The sequence below is a fragment of the Ascaphus truei genome, unplaced genomic scaffold (genome assembly GCF_040206685.1).
Source record: "Ascaphus truei isolate aAscTru1 unplaced genomic scaffold, aAscTru1.hap1 HAP1_SCAFFOLD_447, whole genome shotgun sequence".
NCBI classification, from domain to species: domain Eukaryota; kingdom Metazoa; phylum Chordata; class Amphibia; order Anura; family Ascaphidae; genus Ascaphus; species Ascaphus truei.
Window position 1 is genome coordinate 254,733 of NW_027456778.1, and position 22,955 is coordinate 277,687.

Here is a 22,955-nt window from a genome sequence, read left to right on the forward strand (position 1 = left end):
AATATACCCCCACCCCCCATATATATATTAAATATACCCCCACCACCCCCATATATATCTTAAATATACCCCCACCAACTAACTAATTTATCTCCCTGTGCCTCAGGCACTAATAACACAGAGTGTAAGCTCCACGGGGCAGGGACCTGTGCCTGCAAAATGTCTCTGTAACGCGCTACATAAACCTAGCAGCGCTATACAAGAACATGCTGTTATATTATCATATACACACACATACATGTACGCACGTACACACATACATGTACACACACGCATACATGTACACATGTACACACGTACACACATACATGTACACACACACATACATGTACACACACACACACACATACATACGTACACACACATACATGTACACACACACATACATGTACACACACACATACATGTACACACACACATACACATACATACGTACACACACATACATGTACACACACGCATACATGTACACACACACATACATGTACACACACACATACACATACATACGTACACACACATACATGTACACACACACATACATGTACACACACACATATACACACGTACACACATACATGTACACACACGCATACATGTACACACACATACATGTACACACACACACACACACATACATGTACACACACACATACATGTACACACGTACACACATACATGTACACACACACATACATGTACACACACACATACGTGTACACACACACACACACGTGTACACACACACACACACACGTGTACACACACACACACACACACACACACACACACACACACACACACACACACACACACACACACACACACACACACGTGCTATAGAACAGGACTGCCCCACGTGACCCCCCAGCCCATACACTGCAGTAGATGGGGGGGGGGGGGGTGCGCGCCGCTGATTGGTCAGCGGTGATGTTATGTTTGGCCACGCCCCCCTTATAATCCTCCCACTGGAACCCCTGCCCGCGGAGTCACGTGATAGCAGCAGCGGCGCGCGGACAGGTGAGAGAGGAATGTCCCGTGCGGGCCCCCGTCCGATATCCCCCCCACCTTATCTATTACCCCCCCAGGGGGCTGATCTACCCCCCCCCCCCCCAGGAACAGGGTGCTGAACTGTACCCCTCCCCCCCCCAGGAACAGGGTGCTGATCTACCCCTCCCCCCCCAGGAACAGGGTGCTGATCTACCCCTCCCCCCCCCAGGAACAGGGTGCTGAACTCTACCCCCCCCCCCAGGAACAGGGTGCTGAACTACATCCCCCCTCCCCCCCAGGAACAGGGTGCTGATCTACCCCCCCCCCCCCCCAGGAACAGGGTGCTGATCTACCCCCCCCCCCCCCCAGGAACAGGGTGCTGATCTACCCCCCCCCCAGGAACAGGTTGCTGAACTCTACCCCCCCCCTCCCCCCCAGGAACAGGGTGCTGAACTCTACCCCCCCCCCCCCATGAACAGGGTGCTGATCTACACCCCCCCCATCCCCCCCAGGAACAGGGTGCTGATCTATACCCCCCCTCCCCCACCCAGGAACAGGGTGCTGAACTAAATCACCCCCAGGAACAGGGTGCTGATCTACCCCCCCCCAGGAACAGGGTGCTGATCTACCCCCCCCCCCAGAAACAGGGTGCTGAACTAAACCCCCCCCCTCCCCCCCAGGAACAGGGTGCTGAACTCTACCCTTCCCCCCCCCCCCCCCCAGGAAAAGGGTGTTGAACTCTACCCCCCCCAGGAACAGGGTGCTGAACTACATCCCCCCTCCCCCCCAGGAACAGGGTGCTGATCTACCCCCCCCCCCCCCAGGAACAGGGTGCTGATCTACCCCCCCCCCCAGGAACAGGGTGCTGATCTACCCCCCCCCCCCCCAGGAACAGGGTGCTGAACTCTACCCCCCCCCTCCCCCCCAGGAACAGGGTGCTGAACTCTACCCCTCCCCCCCCCATGAACAGGGTGCTGATCTACACCCCCCCACCCCCCCCAGGAACAGGGTGCTGAACTCTACCCTTCCCCCCCCCCCCCAGGAACAGGGAGCTGAACTACATCCCCCCTCCCCCCCCAGGAACAGGGTGCTGATCTACCCCCCCCCCCCAGGAACAGGGTGCTGATCTACCCCCCCCCCAGGAACAGGGTGCTGATCTACCCCCCCCCCCCCAGGAACAGGGTGCTGAACTCTACCCCCCCTCCCCCCCCAGGAACAGGGTGCTGAACTCTACCCCTCCCCCCCCATGAACAGGGTGCTGATCTACACCCCCCCATCCCCCCCAGGAACAGGGTGCTGATCTATACCCCCCCTCCCCCACCCAGGAACAGGGTGCTGAACTAAATCACCCCCAGGAACAGGGTGCTGATCTACCCCGCCCCCCAGGAACAGGGTGCTGATCTACCCCCCCCCCCCCAGGAACAGGGTGCTGAACTAAACCCCCCCTCCCCCCCAGGAACAGGGTGCTGAACTCTACCCTTCCCCCCCCCCCCCAGGAACAGGGTGTTGAACTCTACCCCCCCCAGGAACAGGGTGCTGAACGACATCCCCCCTCCCCCCCAGGAACAGGGTGCTGATCTACCCCCCCCCAGGAACAGGGTGCTGATCTACCCCCCCCCAGGAACAGGGTGCTGATCTACCCCCCCCCCCCCCAGGAACAGGGTGCTGAACTCTACCCCCCCTTCCCCCCCAGGAACAGGGTGCTGAACTCTACCCCTCCCCCCCCCCCCATGAACAGGGTGCTGAACTCTACCCCCACCCCCCCAGGAACAGGGTGCTGAACTACACCCCCCCCCCCCCCAGGAACAGGGTGCTGATCTCCCCCTCCCCCCCAGGAACAGGGTGCTGAACTCTACCCCCCCCCCCCAGGAACAGGGTGCTGAACTACACCCCCCCCTCCACCCCCCCAGGAACAGGGTGCTGATATCCCCCCATCCCCCCAGGAATAGGGTGCTGATATCCCCCCTCCCTCAGTAGACACAGTAACTTCACCTTGTCCCTCCCCCAGGAGATGGCGGATCTGACGACCTCACCGGAGCGGGTCCAGGCCCCCCCCATCGCCGCCGGCCTCCCCCCCGCCCCCCGCGACTCCCCAACGACATCTACGTCAACACCAAGACCGATTTCCGGGCCCAGCTGGGGCGTTGCCATCGGCTCCTGGGAGCCGGGGGCCACAGGGAACTCCGGGTGCACGGCCTGGGCCTCGCGGTCGGCCGCGCCATTAATCTGGCCCTCCAGCTGCAGGTTTCGGGGCCCGGGGCCCTCGCGATCTCCGCCAGCACCTCCACCGTGGAACTAACCGACGACGTGGAGCCCGAGGGGGGAGAGGACGGGAGCCGGGGGTCCGGGGGCGAAACAACTCCGCCATCCACATCCGCGTGTACCGACCCGAGGAAGTGTGAGGGAGATACTCGGCACCACTGCGTACTGCTGCATCTGCATCCGGAGAGACTCTGCACCGTTATACGCTGCTGCATCTGCATCCGGAGAGACTCTGCACCGTTATACGCTGCCGCATCTGCATCCAGAGAGACTCTGCACCGTTATACGCTGCTGCATCTGCATCCAGAGATACTCATCGTCACATTGGGGGACCCAACGTTGTTCTATACTGCAGCTTTTTCAGCGGGGCATACTCGGTATCATTATACAGCTCGGTGGACAGGCTGCAGCGTATGGAGATTCCTCACTAGCCCCTCGGGGTGAAGCGGAAGCCAGGGGCGGATTTTAATCTTCCTCCGCCATCATTAAAACTTGCGCTAAATATCCCACGTGTGGTTTTAATCCGTTCTGTACGAGGAGGAAATACTTGTAGCATTTTTATTTTAAAAAAAATCTCTGAATGACATTTTTAGTGTATTATAATGTAACAAGCGGTTTTTGTTTCTATAGCAACCATTTACAAAGTCACACCCCCTTCCTCTTCTGAAGCAGGCTCTGGCACGCCCCTTTTTGAGCCCCTCCCTCTCTAGCAGTGCACCGATTGTATCTAGTGACTGCCTGGTCACATGATCTTCCTCACAGGACTTTGCATCTTTGGTCCTCTTCTGCTGCACTGGCAGCCATTTAGTGAGCCCCCGAGCCGAATCTTCTCCGATCGGTAGCTTAGCGAATGACTGATCATTGCGGGGATTGTATTGATGCGCGGGGAACAGGGGAAGTACCCGGCGGCGGGGCCTGTAACTGGCGAGGTGCTGCCGTCGGTAAAGAGGAGAAATAAGAGGATATACCGCGTGTCCACGGCCTAAATGTAATACAAGTGTTCTAATGGGGTGCAAAGTTTGGGGGGGGGGGTCAGGGCGTGTGAGTTTAAGGGGAGACTCCCCCCCCCCCCCAACATTGCTTCGGGCCTCCCCCCCCCAACATCGCTTCGGGCCTCTCTTCCCCCCCCCCCCTCCCAACATCGCTTCGGGCCTCTCTTCCCCCCCCCCCCCCCCCCCAACATAGCTTCGGGCCTCTCTCCCCCCCCCCCCCCCCAACATCGCTTCGGGCCTCTCCCCCCCCCCCCCCAACATGGCTTCGGACCTCTCTCCCCCCCCCCCCCCCCAACATTGCTTCGGGCCTCTCCCCCCCCCCCCAACATTGCTTCGGGCCTCTCCCCCCCCCCCAACATTGCTTCGGGCCTCTCTCCCCCCCCCCCCCCCTAACATTGCTTCGGGCCTCTCTCCCCCCCCACCCCCAACATCTTCTTCGGGCCTCTCTCCCCCCCCCCCCCCCCTAACATTGCTTCGGGCCTCTCCCCCCCCACCCCCAACATCGCTTCGGGCCTCTCTCCCCCCCCCCCCCCCCTAACATTGCTTCGGGCCTCTCCCCCCCCACCCCCAACATCGCTTCGGGCCTCTCTCCCCCCCACCACCCCCAACATTGCTTCGGGCCTCTCCCCCCCCCCCCCCCAACATGGCTTCAGACCCCGTCTAAACACAGATTTCACACCAATGCCCCCCGGGGACACGCCCGGAAACGCCCGGCCAGGGTGTATAAGACCCCGAAGAGAAAATAAAAACACACCAAAATAACTTCTGGGGGTTTCTAAAGCTGGAATCCTGGGGTCACGGTGCTGTACCGGGGCGCTGCCGACACCGGTGTACTTAAAGCGCGGCTAAGCGGGCGTCCTCCGTCTCCCGGCGGGGGTCACGTGATGTGGTGTCTCCTGTTGTGTGGCGTTTCTGTGACTGCTTCTTGTCTGCGGATGGGGGTCAGCGCCGTTTCCTCCGCTGCGCCTGTGCGTGTTCCTAGCGTGACGCGCTCGTTCTCCTTCCTCTGGAGTTATAGCCACACGCCATCGATCCGTCACGCCATGTTACCAGTTCACACGCGGCGTCTCCAAAAATACCGGACACAACGGTGAAAGGTGCAATGTGCCCGACACACACACAGACCGCTCCATGCTGTTTCCTCCTCTCGGCCCCTAGGAACCAGGCTCCTGACACCTCTTCCTGATTGGTTGCTGCTGGGTAATGCAACTAATCAGGATGAGGAGGCTGCCCAGCCCCCTAGCAACAGCCCTACTCCCTCCCTGCTCGGGGAAATCCCGTGCCCCCCAAGCCGGTCATTTCACTATGTCCAGAGAGGTAATACCAGTATACACATACACGCCCAGAGAGGTAATACCGGTATACACATACACACCCAGAGAGGTAATACCGGTATACACATACACGCCCAGAGAGGTAATACCGGTATACACATACACACCCAGAGAGGTAATACCGGTATACACATACACGCCCAGAGAGGTAATACCGGTATACACATACACACCCAGAGAGGTAATACCGGTATACACGTACACGCCCAGAGAGGTAATACCGGTATACACATACACGCCCAGAGAGGTAATACCGGTATACACATACACGCCCAGAGAGGTAATACCGGTATACACACACACACCCAGAGAGGTAATACCGGTATACACGTACACGCCCAGAGAGGTAATACCGGTATACACATACACACCCAGAGAGGTAATACCGGTATACACATACACGCCCAGAGAGGTAATACCGTTATACACATATACGCCCAGAGAGGTAATACCGGTATACACATACACGCCCAGAGAGGTAATACCGGTATACACATACACGCCCAGAGAGGTAATACCGTTATACACATATACGCCCAGAGAGGTAATACCGGTATACACATACACGCCCAGAGAGGTAATACCGGTATACACATACACGCCCAGAGAGGTAATACCGTTATACACATATACGCCCAGAGAGGTAATACCGATATACACATACACGCCCAGAGAGGTAATACCGGTATACACATACACGCCCAGAGAGGTAATACCGGTATACACATACACACGCCCAGAGAGGTAATACCGGTATACAAGAGAGGTAATACCGTATACACATACACGCCCAGAGAGGTAATACCGGTATACACATACACGCCCAGAGAGGTAATACCGGTATACACATACACGCCCAGAGAGGTAATACCGGTATACACATACATGCCCAGAGAGGTAATACCGGTATACACATACACGCCCAGAGAGGTAATACCGGTATACACATACACGCCCAGAGAGGTAATACTATACACATACACGCCCAGAGAGATAATACCGGTATACACATACACGTCCATAGAGGTAATACCGGTATACACATACACGCCCAGAGAGGTAATACCGGTATACACATACACTCCCAGAGAGGTAATACCGGTATACACATACACGCCCAGAGAGGTAATACCGTTATACACATATACGCCCAGAGAGGTAATACTGGTATACACATACACGCCCAGAGAGGTAATACCGGTATACACATACACCCAGAGAGGTAATACCGGTATACACATACACGCCCAGAGAGGTAATACCGGTATACACATACACGCCCAGAGAGGTAATACCGGTATACACATACACACGCCCAGAGAGGTAATACCGGTATACACATACACGCCCAGAGAGGTAATACCGGTATACACATACATGCCCAGAGAGGTAATACCGGTATACACATACACGCCCAGAGAGGTAATACCGGTATACACATACACGCCCAGAGAGGTAATACCGGTATACACATACACACCCAGAGAGGTAATATCGGTATACACATACACACCCAGAGAGGTAATACCGGTATACAAATACACACGCCCAGAGAGGTAATACCGGTATACACATACACGCCCAGAGAGGTAATACCGGTATACACATACACACACCCGAGTGGTAATACCGGTATACACACATACACAATGACTGAGCCTCTGATTGAGTCACCTGTGCTGATGTTGGGATATCCTGAAGACCTGTCCTGTTGGGGGGCTTGAGCACTGGAGTTGAGCACCCCGGCATTAGTTGATAATTACTATATTGAATTATTGAACGAGTCCCCTCCCTTTATATTTTTCCCTTTTATTTCTGTTTGAGATGTATGTGCGTATGTATGTCTTTATTTATATAGAGCCATTAGTGTACATAGCACTTCACAGTAGTAATATACGTGACAATCATATAAATAACAAATAATACAAATAACAGGTCATGGGAATAAGTGCTTCTTACATAAAAGTAACATTTAGGAAGAGGAGTCCCTGAACCGAAGAGCTTACAATCTAATTGGTAGGGAGAACGCACAGAGACAGTAGAAGGGAGTGAGATGATGTTAGCCCCCTCCTATCCTCTCCCCCATCTCCTCTCCTATCCCCTCCTCCCACTCACCCCTACCCCTCCTATCCACTCACACCTCCCCCTCCTATCCCCTCCCCCTCTCCCTCCTATCCCCACCCTCACCCTCCTATCCCCACCCTCACCCTCCTATCCCCACCCTCACCCTCCTATCCCCTCTCCCTCCTATCCCCTCTCCCTCCTCCTATCCCCTCTCCCAACATCCTATCCCCCCTCCCTTCTTTCCCCCCCATCCCCTCCTTTTCCCCCTCCCCCTCCTTTCCCCCCCATCCCCCTCCCCCTCCTTCCCCCCCCATCCCCTCCCCCTCCTTTCCCCCCCATCCCCTCCCCCTCCTTTCCCCCCCATCCCCTCCCCCTCCTTTCCCCCCCATCCCCTCCCCCCCATCCCCACCCCCTCATTTCCCCCCCCATCCCCGCCCCCTCATTTCCCCCCCCATCCCCGCCCCCTCATTTCCCCCCCCATCCCCGCCCCCTCATTTCCCCCCCCATCCCCGCCCCCTCATTTCCCCCCCCATCCCCGCCCCCTCATTTCCCCCCCCATCCCCGCCCCCTCATTTCCCCCCCCCATCCCCGCCCCCTCATTTCCCCCCCCCATCCCCGCCCCCTCATTTCCCCCCCCCATCCCCGCCCCCTCATTTCCCCCCCATCCCCGCCCCCTCCTTTCCCCCCCATCCCCGCCCCCCCCTTTCCCCCCCATCCCCGCCCCCCCCCTTTCCCCCCCATCCCCGCCCCCTCCCCCCCCATCCCCGCCCCCTCCTTTCTCCCCCATCCCCGCCCCCTCCTTTCTCCCCCATCCCCGCCCCCTCCTTTCCCCCCCATCCCCGCCCCCTCCTTTCCCCCCCATCCCCGCCCCCTCCTTTCCCCCCCATCCCCGCCCCCTCCTTTCCCCCCCATCCCCCCCATCCCCGCCCCCTCCTTTCCCCCCCATCCCCCCCCCCCTCCTTTCCCCTCCTTTCCCCCCCATCCCCGCCCCCTCCTTTCCCCCCCATCCCCGCCCCCTCCTTTCTCCCCCATCCCCGCCCCCTCCTTTCTCCCCCATCCCCGCCCCCTCCTTTCTCCCCCATCCCCGCCCCCTCCTTTCTCCCCCATCCCCGCCCCCTCCTTTCCCCCCCATCCCCGCCCCCTCCTTTCCCCCCCATCCCCGCCCCCTCTTTTCCCCCCCATCCCCTCCCCCTCTTTTCCCCCCCATCCCCTCCCCCTCCTTTCCCCCCCATCCCCTCCCCCTCCTTTCCCCCCCATCCCCTCCCCCTCCTTTCCCCCCCATCCCCTCACTCCCCCCTTATAACACAGTTACAAAGTAGATTAAGCTGAAAAAGGACGTATGTCCAAGTTCAACCTATGCTAAATTTAGACAACAGATACAGATACAGAGGGTTGATGAAATAAATACAGATTGTTTGGGAAATAAATAGAGCCCATGTGAAAAGAATAAAGTGAAATGTAAAAGTGACCTTCCCTCCCCCCGTGTCACTGCACATTGTCTTTGTGTCATCACTCAATAGCAATAAAGTTTATTCGTTTGTTTATAAATTAAATAAAAATAAAACAAACTTTATTTAAAAAACAAACATTCTTCCTTTAAAATCTTTGTGATATTGTCATTTTCAATAAAGTTTAGAGTGAAAAAAGCACCAATAAAAATAACATTGTTAGTGGAGATAAAGTTTAATGAACAATTATGTCAGGCTAAATAAAGTTGTAATTGTCAATGTTAAATAAAGTTGTAATTGTCAATGTTAAATAAAGTTGTAATTGTCAATGTTAAGACATAATGTGTCAATAAAGTTTAATATTGAAAGTAATTGTGAATAACATAGTCAATAAAGTTTTCATCAAACAAATCATTGTCACGCGCGCCCATGGTCCATGACGTAAAAATGAAACATGCTCGTTGTCAATAAAGTTTTTTCCATAACGATTTAATAAACATTGTCATCCCTGTCATTGCCAATAAAGTGAAAAAAAACCCAGTATTTGCAGATGCCAAATACATGTTTTTGTCATTAACAATAAAGTTATCTTAAAAAACATGGCTGTCATTATTACCAATAAAGTATACTTGAAAAAAAATATTGACAACTTTGTCATTGCAAACAAAACGCCCGGAGGTGGTGATTGACAACTAGAACAGTCCCGCCCTCTTCCGCCCAACGCTCCTCCCTACGTCTGTGCACCTCCCCAGAGACCACGCCCCCCCGTGCTGCCCTGGCCCGCCCAGCCCGAGACAGGCACGTCACGTGATCCGCCCCAGAGACCACGCCCCCCGTGCGAACCCAGCCCCGCCCAGCCCGAGCAGGCACGTCACGTGACCCCGCGGCGCGGCCGCCATCTTGTTTTGGAATCCCCCGCACGGAGGAGGAGGCGGCCCCGCGTGTCGTGACGTAACCAGGCGGCATATCGCGACTGGGGCGACAGAGAGACGCGAGAGAGGGAGCCCGGGAAACCCCGAGGGGGGGGGGAGAGGAGGCGACAGCGTTATATACACACACAGACAGCGTTATATACAGACACTCACACTGTATATACAGGCACAGGCAGCGTTATATACCCTCACTGTATATACTCACAGACAGGCAGTGTATATATATATATATAAAAAATATACACACACTTATATACTTACAAACAGGCCGGGGTATATATATAAATATATATACACACACTCGCAGAGAGAGAGGCCCGAGGTGTGTGTGTGTGTGTATATATACATACATACATACACATACTGAGGTGTATATATACACAGTGTATACAAAGAGAGAGGCCTGAGGTGTGTGTTTATATATACACTGTATATAAAGACACACACAAGCCAGGGGTGTATATATGCACACATTATATACAGAGAGACCCTGAGGTGTGTGTGTGTGTGTATATATACATATATATACACATACGCAAATACATATGCACACACAGTGGCCTTAGGTGTATATACACACACAAGTGTGTGTGTGTATATATACACACATTATATACACAGAGGGGCCTGAAATTATATATATATATATATATATATATATATATATATATATATATATACGCACGCACAAGAGACAGCTACAGTGTGTGTGTGTGTGTATATATATATATATCTACCCACACGCACAAGCAAAGAGGCCTGCGAGATATATATATATGCACAGATACCTGAAAGAAAAGAGACGGTCTAAAGACAGATTGTTCAACCCATCACACACAGGTCTGACAGAGACAACAAGTGACTGACAGGCCCGACTAATACAAATATCTATCTCATACAGGTCCTAACTAATACAAATAAATACATATCTCATACAGGTCCTAACTAATACAAATATATACATATCTCATACAGGTCCTGACTCAGCAAGACAGCCAGGCCTAAAAGTGAGACGTATATATGTATAGACACACACAGGGCTGAGGGAGAGAGATAGGTCTCAGAGAGGCATAGAAACCCGAGACATACACACAAACAGCTCAACCATAGACAGATGTATATAGCCTGATAGAGAGACAGACCAGCCTCTCAGAAAGTGAGACGTATACATATACACCCGCAGGCCTAAGAGACAGCAAGTGACCTCTATACACGCGCACACAAGGGCCCAGGAGACAAGGCGGCCAGGGCTGACTGATACCAGCAGCTTATGTACACACCAGTATATACACAGTGACACACGTGTATATCCATTCATACAGAGGCCTGACACAATAAGAGACGGGTATATATATATATATATATATATATATATATATACACACACACACACGCACACGTACAGAGGCCTGACACAATAAGAGACAGGTGTGTATATATATATATATATATATATATATACACGCACACACGTACACACGTACAGAGGCTTGGGAGAGAAGGCTTATATACACACAGCTGTATATATGCGGATAGACAGACACATGACCTATACATGTTTACAGAAGTGTTAGACCGCACACAACAGCCAGGCCTGAGAGAGACCGCATACACATGTAAATACACAGACAAGTAGACCTATCTATACAGAGTCTTAAGAGACTGCCAGGCCCAAGAGAGACAGACATCTAACGAGCCATCCATGCCTAAAAGAGACGGGCCTGACACAGGGGTCTGAGACGGAGAGGGACCTCTATCAAGAGAGACAGGTCTGGGAGAGACATCTACAGGCCAGAGAGGTGTTAGAGAGACATCCCGTCAACTTGAAGTGACCTACGGACCTCAGCGGGAGAGAACAGACACATACAGGGTTTAAAGCGCAGGGACAGGAAACATCTTACAAAGAGACAACCAGGCGTCGAGAGATACAAGGTTAGGGAGAGCGCACAACGCCGGGGAGTGAGAGATCGAGGAGAAGAGACACAGACCTCTGACAGCTCTGTCTGTCACCGGTCTGAGAGACGGCCGCACGGATACCTGCGAGACCGTCTGTGAGACAACCAAGGAAGGGTCCTGAGCGACCGGACTTTGAGAGAGACTGCAGCTGAGATTGTGGTGAGATTCCTCCACTCCCGTGACTCACCCATGTGTCTGAGACCGCTGATCTTATTACCTTATAGGAATCCCGTGTGTGAGACGCCCTCTTATCCCATCACAGGGGGGCACCGCTGTCCCTATTACCTTATAGGAATCCCGTGTGTGTGAGACGCCCTCTTATCCCATCACAGGGGGGCACCTCTGTCCCTATTACCTTATAGGAATCCCGTGTGTGTGAGACGCCCTCTTATCCCATCACAGGGGGGCACCGCTGTCCCTATTACCTTATAGGAATCCCGTGTGTGTGAGACGCCCTCTTATCCCATCACAGGGGGGCGCCGCTGTCCCTATTACCTTATAGGAATCCCGTGTGTGAGACGCCCTCTTATCCCATCACAGGGAGGCACCGCTGTCCCTATTACCTTATAGGAATCCCATGTGTGAGACGCCCTCTTATCCCATCACAGGGGGGCACCGCTGTCCCTATTACCTTATAGGAATCCCCCGTGTGTGAGACGCCCTCTTATCCCATCACAGGGAGGCACCGCTGTCCCTATTACCTTATAGGAATCCTGTGTGTGAGACGCCCCCTTATCCCATCACAGGGGGGCACCGCTGTCCCTATTACCTTATAGGAATCCCGTGTGTGAGACGCCCTCTTATCCCATCACAGGGGGGCGCCGCTGTCCCTATTACCTTATAGGAATCCTGTGTGTGAGACGCCCCCTTATCCCATCACAGGGAGGCACCGCTGTCCCTATTATCTTATAGGAATCCCGTGTGTGTGAGACGCCGTCTTATCCCATCACAGGGGGGCGCCGCTGTCCCTATTACCTTATAGGAATCCCCTGTGTGTGAGACGCCCTCTTATCCCATCACAGGGGTGCGCCGCTGTCCCTATTACCTTATAGGAATCCCGTGTGTGAGACGCCCTCTTATCCCATCACAGGGAGGCACCGCTGTCCCTATTACCTTATAGGAATCCCGTGTGTGTGAGACGCCCTCTTATCCCATCACAGGGAGGCACCGCTGTCCCTATTACCTTATAGGAATCCTGTGTGTGAGACGCCCTCTTATCCCATCACAGGGGGGCGCCGCTGTCCCTATTACCTTATAGGAATCCTGTGTGTGTGAGACGCCGTCTTATCCCATCACAGGGGGGCGCCGCTGTCCCTATTACCTTATAGGAATCCCGTGTGTGAGACGCCCCCTTATCCCATCACAGGAGGCACCGCTGTCCCTATTACCTTATAGGAATCCCGTGTGTGAGACGCCCTCTTATCCCATCACAGGGGGCACTGCTGTCCCTATTACCTTATAGGAATCCCGTGTGTGAGACGCCTCTTATCCCATCACAGGGGGGCGCCGCTGTCCCTATTACCTTATAGGAACCCCGTGTGTGAGACGCCCTCTTATCCCATCACAGGGAGGCACCGCTGTCCCTATTACCTTATAGGAATCCTGTGTGTGAGACGCCCTCTTATCCCATCACAGGGAGGCACCGCTGTCCCTATTACCTTATAGGAATCCTGTGTGTGTGACGCCCTCTTATCCCATCACAGGGAGGCACCGCTGTCCCTATTATCTTATAGGAATCCCGTGTGTGAGACGCCTCTTATCCCATCACAGGGGGGCACCGCTGTCCCTATTACCTTATAGGAATCCCGTGTGTGAGACGCCCTCTTATCCCATCACAGGGAGGCACCGCTGTCCCTATTATCTTATAGGAATCCCGTGTGTGAGACGCCTCTTATCCCATCACAGGGAGGCACCGCTGTCCCTATTACCTTATAGGAACCCCGTGTGTGAGACGCCCTCTTATCCCATCACAGGGGGGCGCCGCTGTCCCTATTACCTTATAGGAATCCTGTGTGTGAGACGCCCCCTTATCCCATCACAGGGGGGCGCCACTGTCCCTATTACCTTATAGGAATCCCCTGTGTGTGAGACGCCCTCTTATCCCATCACAGGGGGGCGCCGCTGTCCCTATTATCTTATAGGAACCCCGTGTGTGAGACGCCCTCTTATCCCATCACAGGGGGGCGCCGCTGTCCCTATTACCTTATAGGAATCCTGTGTGTGAGACGCCCTCTTATCCCATCACAGGGAGGCACCGCTGTCCCTATTACCTTATAGGAATCCCCTGTGTGTGAGACGCCCTCTTATCCCATCACAGGGGGGCGCCGCTGTACCTATTACCTTATAGGAATCCTGTGTGTGTGAGACGCCCTCTTATCCCATCACAGGGGGGCGCCGCTGTCCCTATTACCTTATAGGAATCCTGTGTGTGAGACGCCCTCTTATCCCATCACAGGGAGGCACCGCTGTCCCTATTATCTTATAGGAATCCTGTGTGTGAGACGCCCTCTTATCCCATCACAGGGGGGCGCCACTGTCCCTATTACCTTATAGGAATCCTGTGTGTGTGAGACGCCCTCTTATCCCATCACAGGGGGGCGCCGCTGTCCCTATTACCTTATAGGAATCCTGTGTGTGAGACGCCCTCTTATCCCATCACAGGGAGGCACCGCTGTCCCTATTACCTTATAGGAATCCCGTGTGTGAGACGCCCTCTTATCCCATCACAGGGGGGCACCGCTGTCCCTATTATCTTATAGGAATCCCCTGTGTGTGAGACGCCCTCTTATCCCATCACAGGGGGGCACCGCTGTCCCTATTATCTTATAGGAATCCCGTGTGTGTGAGACGCCCTCTTATCCCATCACAGGGAGGCACCGCTGTCCCTATTACCTTATAGGAATCCCGTGTGTGTGAGACGCCCTCTTATCCCATCACAGGGAGGCACCGCTGTCCCTATTACCTTATAGGAATCCTGTGTGTGAGACGCCCTCTTATCCCATCACAGGGAGGCACCGCTGTCCCTATTATCTTATAGGAATCCCGTGTGTGTGAGACGCCCTCTTATCCCATCACAGGGAGGCACCGCTGTCCCTATTACCTTATAGGAATCCCGTGTGTGTGAGACGCCCTCTTATCCCATCACAGGGGGGCACCGCTGTCCCTATTATCTTATAGGAATCCTGTGTGTGAGACACCCTCTTATCCCATCACAGGGAGGCACCGCTGTCCCTATTACCTTATAGGAACCCTGTGTGTGTGAGACGCCCTCTTATCCCATCACAGGGAGGCACCGCTGTCCCTATTACCTTATAGGAATCCTGTGTGTGAGACGCCCTCTTATCCCATCACAGGGGGGCGCCGCTGTCCCTATTACCTTATAGGAACCCCGTGTGTGAGACGCCCTCTTATCCCATCACAGGGGGGCGCCGCTGTCCCTATTACCTTATAGGAATCCTGTGTGTGAGACGCCCCCTTATCCCATCACAGGGGGGCGCCACTGTCCCTATTACCTTATAGGAATCCCCCGTGTGTGAGACGCCCTCTTATCCCATCACAGGGGGGCACCGCTGTCCCTATTACCTTATAGGAATCCTGTGTGTGAGACGCCCTCTTATCCCATCACAGGGAGGCGCCGCTGTCCCTATTACCTTATAGGAATCCTGTGTGTGAGACGCCCCCTTATCCCATCACAGGGGGGCGCCGCTGTCCCTATTACCTTATAGGAATCCTGTGTGTGAGACGCCCCCTTATCCCATCACAGGGGGGCGCCGCTGTCCCTATTACCTTATAGGAACCCCGTGTGTGAGACGCCCTCTTATCCCATCACAGGGGGGCGCCGCTGTCCCTATTACCTTATAGGAATCCTGTGTGTGAGACGCCCCCTTATCCCATCACAGGGGGGCGCCACTGTCCCTATTACCTTATAGGAATCCCCCGTGTGTGAGACGCCCTCTTATCCCATCACAGGGGGGCACCGCTGTCCCTATTACCTTATAGGAATCCTGTGTGTGAGACGCCCTCTTATCCCATCACAGGGAGGCGCCGCTGTCCCTATTGCCTTATAGGAATCCTGTGTGTGAGACGCCCCCTTATCCCATCACAGGGAGGCACCGCTGTCCCTATTACCTTATAGGAATCCCGTGTGTGAGACGCCCTCTTATCCCATCACAGGGAGGCACCGCTGTCCCTATTACCTTATAGGTTTGGTGTGTGAGACGCCCTCTTATCCCATCACAGGGGGGCGCCACTGTCCCTATTACCTTATAGGAATCCTGTGTGTGAGACGCCCTCTTATCCCATCACAGGGAGGCACCGCTGTCCCTATTACCTTATAGGAATCCCGTGTGTGAGACGCCCTCTTATCCCATCACAGGGGGGCACCGCTGTCCCTATTACCTTATAGGAATCCCGTGTGTGAGACGCCCTCTTATCCCATCACAGGGGGGCGCCACTGTCCCTATTACCTTATAGGAATCCTGTGTGTGAGATGCCCTCTTATCCCATCACAGGGAGGCACCGCTGTCCCTATTACCTTATAGGAATCCCGTGTGTGAGACGCCCTCTTATCCCATCACAGGGGGGCACCGCTGTCCCTATTACCTTATAGGAATCCTGTGTGTGAGACGCCCTCTTATCCCATCACAGGGAGGCACCGCTGTCCCTATTACCTTATAGGAATCCCGTGTGTGAGACGCCCTCTTATCCCATCACAGGGGGGCGCCACTGTCCCTATTACCTTATAGGAATCCTGTGTGTGTGACGCCCTCTTATCCCATCACAGGAAGGCACCGCTGTCCCTATTACCTTATAGGAATCCCCTGTGTGTGAGACGCCCTCTTATCCCATCACAGGGAGGCACCGCTGTCCCTATTACCTTATAGGAATCCTGTGTGTGAGACGCCCTCTTATCCCATCACAGGGGGGCGCCGCTGTCCCTATTACCTTATAGGAATCCCGTGTGTGTGAGACGCCCTCTTATCCCATCACAGGGAGGAACCGCTGTCCCTATTATCTTATAGGAATCCTGTGTGTGAGACGCCCTCTTATCCCATCACAGGGGGCGCCGCTGTCCCTATTATCTTATAGGAATCCTGTGTGTGAGACGCCCCCTTATCCCATCACAGGGAGGCACCGCTGTCCCTATTACCTTATAGGAATCCTGTGTGTGAGACGCCCTCTTATCCCATCACAGGGAGGCGCCGCTGTCCCTATTATCTTATAGGAATCCCCTGTGTGTGAGACGCCCTCTTATCCCATCACAGGGGGGCGCCGCTGTCCCTATTATCTTATAGGAATCCTGTGTGTGAGACGCCCTCTTATCCCATCACAGGGGGGCACCGCTGTCCCTATTACCTTATAGGAATCCTGTGTGTGAGACGCCCTCTTATCCCATCACAGGGGGGCACCGCTGTCCCTATTACCTTATAGGAATCCCCTGTGTGTGAGACGCCCTCTTATCCCATCACAGGGAGGCACCGCTGTCCCTATTACCTTATAGGAATCCTGTGTGTGAGACGCCCCCTTATCCCATCACAGGGAGGCACCGCTGTCCCTATTACCTTATAGGAATCCTGTGTGTGAGACGCCCTCTTATCCCATCACAGGGGGGCACCGCTGTCCCTATTACCTTATAGGAACCGTGTGTGAGACGCCCTCTTATCCCATCACAGGGGGGCGCCACTGTCCCTATTACCTTATAGGAATCCTGTGTGTGAGACGCCCCCTTATCCCATCACAGGGAGGCACCGCTGTCCCTATTACCTTATAGGAATCCCGTGTGTGAGACGCCCTCTTATCCCATCACAGGGAGGCACCGCTGTCCCTATTACCTTATAGGAATCCTGTGTGTGAGACGCCCCCTTATCCCATCACAGGGGGGCGCCGCTGTCCCTATTATCTTATAGGAATCCCGTGTGTGAGACGCCCTCTTATCCCATCACAGGGGGGCGCCGCTGTCCCTATTACCTTATAGGAATCCTGTGTGTGAGACGCCCCCTTATCCCATCACAGGGGGGCGCCACTGTCCCTATTACCTTATAGGAATCCCCTGTGTGTGAGACGCCCTCTTATCCCATCACAGGGGGGCGCCGCTGTCCCTATTACCTTATAGGAATCCTGTGTGTGAGACGCCCCCTTATCCCATCACAGGGGGGCACCGCTGTCCCTATTATCTTATAGGAATCCCGTGTGTGTGACGCCCTCTTATCCCATCACAGGGAGGCACCGCTGTCCCTATTACCTTATAGGAATCCCGTGTGTGAGACGCCCTCTTATCCCATCACAGGGAGGCACCGCTGTCCCTATTACCTTATAGGAATCCCGTGTGTGAGACGCCCTCTTATCCCATCACAGGGAGGCACCGCTGTCCCTATTACCTTATAGGAATCCTGTGTGTGAGACGCCCCCTTATCCCATCACAGGGGGGCACCGCTGTCCCTATTATCTTATAGGAATCCCGTGTGTGTGACGCCCTCTTATCCCATCACAGGGAGGCACCGCTGTCCCTATTACCTTATAGGAATCCCGTGTGTGTGAGACGCCCTCTTATCCCATCACAGGGAGGCACTGCTGTCCCTATTACCTTATAGGAATCCTGTGTGTGAGACGCCCTCTTATCCCATCACAGGGGGGCGCCGCTGACCCTATTACCTTATAGGAATCCTGTGTGTGTGTGACGCCCTCTTATCCCATCACAGGGGGGCACCGCTGACCCTATTACCTTATAGGAATCCTGTGTGTGTGTGACGCCCTCTTATCCCATCACAGGGGGGCACCGCTGACCCTATTACCTTATAGGAATCCTGTGTGTGTGAGACGCCCTCTTATCCCATCACAGGGGGGCGCTGCTGTCCCTATTATCTTATAGGAATCCTGTGTGTGTGTGACGCCCTCTTATCCCATCACAGGGGGGCACCGCTGACCCTATTACCTTATAGGAATCCTGTGTGTGTGTGTGACGCCCTCTTGTCCCATCACAGGGGGGCACTGCTGACCCTATTACCTTATAGGAATCCTGTGTGTGTGTGACGCCCTCTTATCCCATCACAGGGGGGCGCCGCTGACCCTATTACTTTATAGGAATCCTGTGTGTGAGACGCCCTCTTATCCCATCACAGGGAGGCACCGCTGTCCCTATTACCTTATAGGAATCCCGTGTGTGAGACGCCCTCTTATCCCATCACAGGGAGGCACCGCTGTCCCTATTACCTTATAGGAATCCTGTGTGTGAGACGCCCTCTTATCCCATCACAGGGGGCGCTGCTGTCCCTATTACCTTATAGGAATCCCCCGTGTGTGAGACGCCCTCTTATCCCATCACAGGGGGGCGCCGCTGTCCCTATTACCTTATAGGAATCCCGTGTGTGTGTGAGACGCCCTCTTATCCCATCACAGGGGGGCGCCGCTGTCCCTATTACCTTATAGGAATCCTGTGTGTGAGACGCCCTCTTATCCCATCACAGGGGGGCACCGCTGTCCCTATTATCTTATAGGAATCCCGTGTGTGAGACGCCCTCTTATCCCATCACAGGGAGGCACCGCTGACCCTATTACCTTATAGGAATCCTGTGTGTGTGAGACGCCCTCTTATCCCATCACAGGGGGGCACCGCTGTCCCTATTACCTTATAGGAATCCTGTGTGTGAGACGCCCTCTTATCCCATCACAGGGGGGCACCGCTGTCCCTATTACCTTATAGGATTCCCGTGTGTGAGACGCCCTCTTATCCCATCACAGGGAGGCACCGCTGTCCCTATTACCTTATAGGAATCCCCTGTGTGTGAGACGCCCTCTTATCCCATCACAGGGAGGCACCGCTGTCCCTATTACCTTATAGGAATCCTGTGTGTGAGACGCCCTCTTATCCCATCACAGGGGGCGCTGCTGTCCCTATTACCTTATAGGAATCCCGTGTGTGAGACGCCCTCTTATCCCATCACAGGGGGGCACCGCTGTCCCTATTACATTATAGGAATCCCGTGTGTGTGAGACGCCCTCTTATCCCATCACAGGGGGGCACCGCTGTCCCTATTATCTTATAGGAATCCCGTGTGTGTGAGACGCCCTCTTATCCCATCACAGGGAGGCACCGCTGTCCCTATTACCTTATAGGAATCCCGTGTGTGTGAGACGCCCTCTTATCCCATCACAGGGGGGCACCGCTGTCCCTATTATCTTATAGGAATCCCGTGTGTGTGAGACGCCCTCTTATCCCATCACAGGGAGGCACCGCTGTCCCTATTACCTTATAGGAATCCCGTGTGTGTGAGACGCCCTCTTATCCCATCACAGGGAGGCACCGCTGTCCCTATTACCTTATAGGAATCCTGTGTGTGAGACGCCCTCTTATCCCATCACAGGGGGGCACCGCTGTCCCTATTACCTTATAGGAACCCCGTGTGTGAGACACCCTCTTATCCCATCACAGGGAGGCACCGCTGTCCCTATTATCTTATAGGAATCCTGTGTGTGTGAGACGCCCTCTTATCCCATCACAGGGGGGCACCGCTGTCCCTATTACCTTATAGGAATCCCGTGTGTGTGAGACGCCCTCTTATCCCATCACAGGGAGGCACCGCTGTCTCTATTACCTTATAGGAATCCTGTGTGTGAGACGCCCTCTTATCACATCACAGGGAGGCTCCGCTGTCCCTATTACCTTATAGGAATCCTGTGTGTGAGACGCCCTCTTATCCCATCACAGGGGGCGCTGCTGTCCCTATTACCTTATAGGAATCCCGTGTGTGTGAGACGCCCTCTTATCCCATCACAGGGGGGCACCGCTGTCCCTATTACCTTATAGGAATCCTGTGTGTGAGACGCCCTCTTATCCCATCACAGGGGGGCGCCGCTGTCCCTATTACCTTATAGGAATCCTGTGTGTGAGACGCCCTCTTATCCCATCACAGGGAGGCACCGCTTTACCTATTACCTTATAGGAATCCTGTGTGTGTGAGACACCCTCTTATCCCATCACAGGGGGCGCTGCTGTCCCTATTTCCTTATAGGAATCCCGTGTGTGAGACGCCCTCTTATCCCATCACAGGGGGGCACCGCTGTCCCTATTACCTTATAGGAATCCTGTGTGTGAGATGCCCTCTTATCCCATCACAGGGGGGCACCGCTGTCCCTATTACCTTATAGGAATCCTGTGTGTGTGAGACGCCCTCTTATCCCATCACAGGGAGGCACCGCTGTCCCTATTACCTTATAGGAATCCTGTGTGTGAGACGCCCTCTTATCCCATCACAGGGGGGCGCCGCTGTCCCTATTACCTTATAGGAATCCCGTGTGTGAGACGCCCTCTTATCCCATCACAGGGGGGCACCGCTGTCCCTATTATCTTATAGGAATCCTGTGTGTGAGACGCCCTCTTATCCCATCACAGGGAGGCACCGCTGTCCCTATTACCTTATAGGAATCCCCCGTGTGTGAGACGCCCTCTTATCCCATCACAGGGGGGCACCGCTGTCCCTATTACCTTATAGGAATCCCGTGTGTGAGACGCCCTCTTATCCCATCACAGGGAGGCACCGCTGTCCCTATTACCTTATAGGAATCCCGTGTGTGTGAGACGCCCTCTTATCCCATCACAGGGGGGCACCGCTGTCCCTATTACCTTATAGGAATCCCGTGTGTGAGACGCCCTCTTATCCCATCACAGGGGGGCACCGCTGTCCCTATTACCTTATAGGAATCCTGTGTGTGAGACGCCCTCTTATCCCATCACAGGGAGGCACCGCTGTCCCTATTATCTTATAGGAATCCTGTGTGTGAGACGCCCTATTATCCCATCACAGGGAGGCGCCGCTGTCCCTATTACCTTATAGGAATCCCGTGTGTGTGAGACGCCCTCTTATCCCATCACAGGGAGGCACCGCTGTCCCTATTACCTTATAGGAATCCCGTGTGTGAGACGCCCTCTTATCCCATCACAGGGGGGCGCCGCTGTCCCTATTACCTTATAGGAATGCTGTGTGTGTGAGACGCCCTCTTATCCCATCACAGGGGGGCACCGCTGTCCCTATTACCTTATAGGAATCCTGTGTGTGAGACGCCCTCTTATCCCATCACAGGGGGGCACCGCTGTCCCTATTACCTTATAGGAATCCTGTGTGTGAGACGCCCTCTTATCCCATCACAGGGGGGCACTGGTGACCCTATTACCTTATAGGAATCCTGTGTGTGTGAGACGCCCTCTTATCCCATCACAGGGAGGCACCACTGTCCCTATTACCTTATAGGAATCCCCTGTGTGTGAGACGCCCTCTTATCCCATCACAGGGAGGCACCGCTGTCCCTATTACCTTATAGGAATCCTGTGTGTGAGACGCCCTCTTATCCCATCACAGGGGGGCACCGCTGTCCCTATTACCTTATAGGAATCCCGTGTGTGAGACGCCCTCTTATCCCATCACAGGGAGGCACCGCTGTCCCTATTACCTTATAGGAATCCTGTGTGTGAGACGCCCTCTTATCCCATCACAGGGGGACGCCGCTGTCCCTATTATCTTATAGGAATCCTGTGTGTGTGAGACGTCCTCTTATCCCATCACAGGGAGGCACCGCTGTCCCTATTACCTTATAGGAATCCCGTGTGTGAGACGCCCTCTTATCCCATCACAGGGGGGCACCGCTGTCCCTATTAACTTATAGGAATCCTGTGTGTGTGACACCCTCTTATCCCATCACAGGGAGGCACCGCTGTCCCTATTACCTTATAGGAATCCCCTGTGTGTGAGACGCCCTCTTATCCCATCACAGGGGGGCACCGCTGTCCCTATTACCTTATAGGAATCCCGTGTGTGTGAGACGCCCTCTTATCCCATCACAGGGGGGCGCCGCTGTCCCTATTACCTTATAGGAATCCCGTGTGTGTGAGACGCCCTCTTATCCCATCACAGGGAGGCGCCGCTGTCCCTATTACCTTATAGGAATACTGTGTGTGAGACGCTCTCTTATCCCATCACAGGGAGG

The 22,955-nt window shown here is 54.3% G+C and overlaps 2 protein-coding genes across 2 annotated transcripts in view; both read left to right on the top strand.

Annotated features, from left to right (window-relative positions):
• The first annotated feature begins 935 nt into the window (after nt 1-935).
• On the top strand, nt 936-3,756 carry POP7 (POP7 ribonuclease P/MRP subunit). The gene is given in 3 exon segments (XM_075584099.1): nt 936-1,020; nt 2,999-3,322; nt 3,325-3,756. Coding segments are annotated over 3 exon segments (477 nt in total). The 3' UTR covers nt 3,393-3,756.
• Nucleotides 3,757-9,950: 6,194 nt separating this feature from the next.
• The window catches only part of LOC142484869 (GRB10-interacting GYF protein 1-like), a 64,647-nt gene continuing 51,642 nt past the window's right edge, over nt 9,951-22,955 (top strand). Inside the window, exon 1 of the mRNA XM_075584100.1 lies at nt 9,951-12,137. The gene's annotated coding sequence lies outside the window, so the exon portion shown is untranslated. The remainder of the gene's footprint in view (nt 12,138-22,955) is intronic.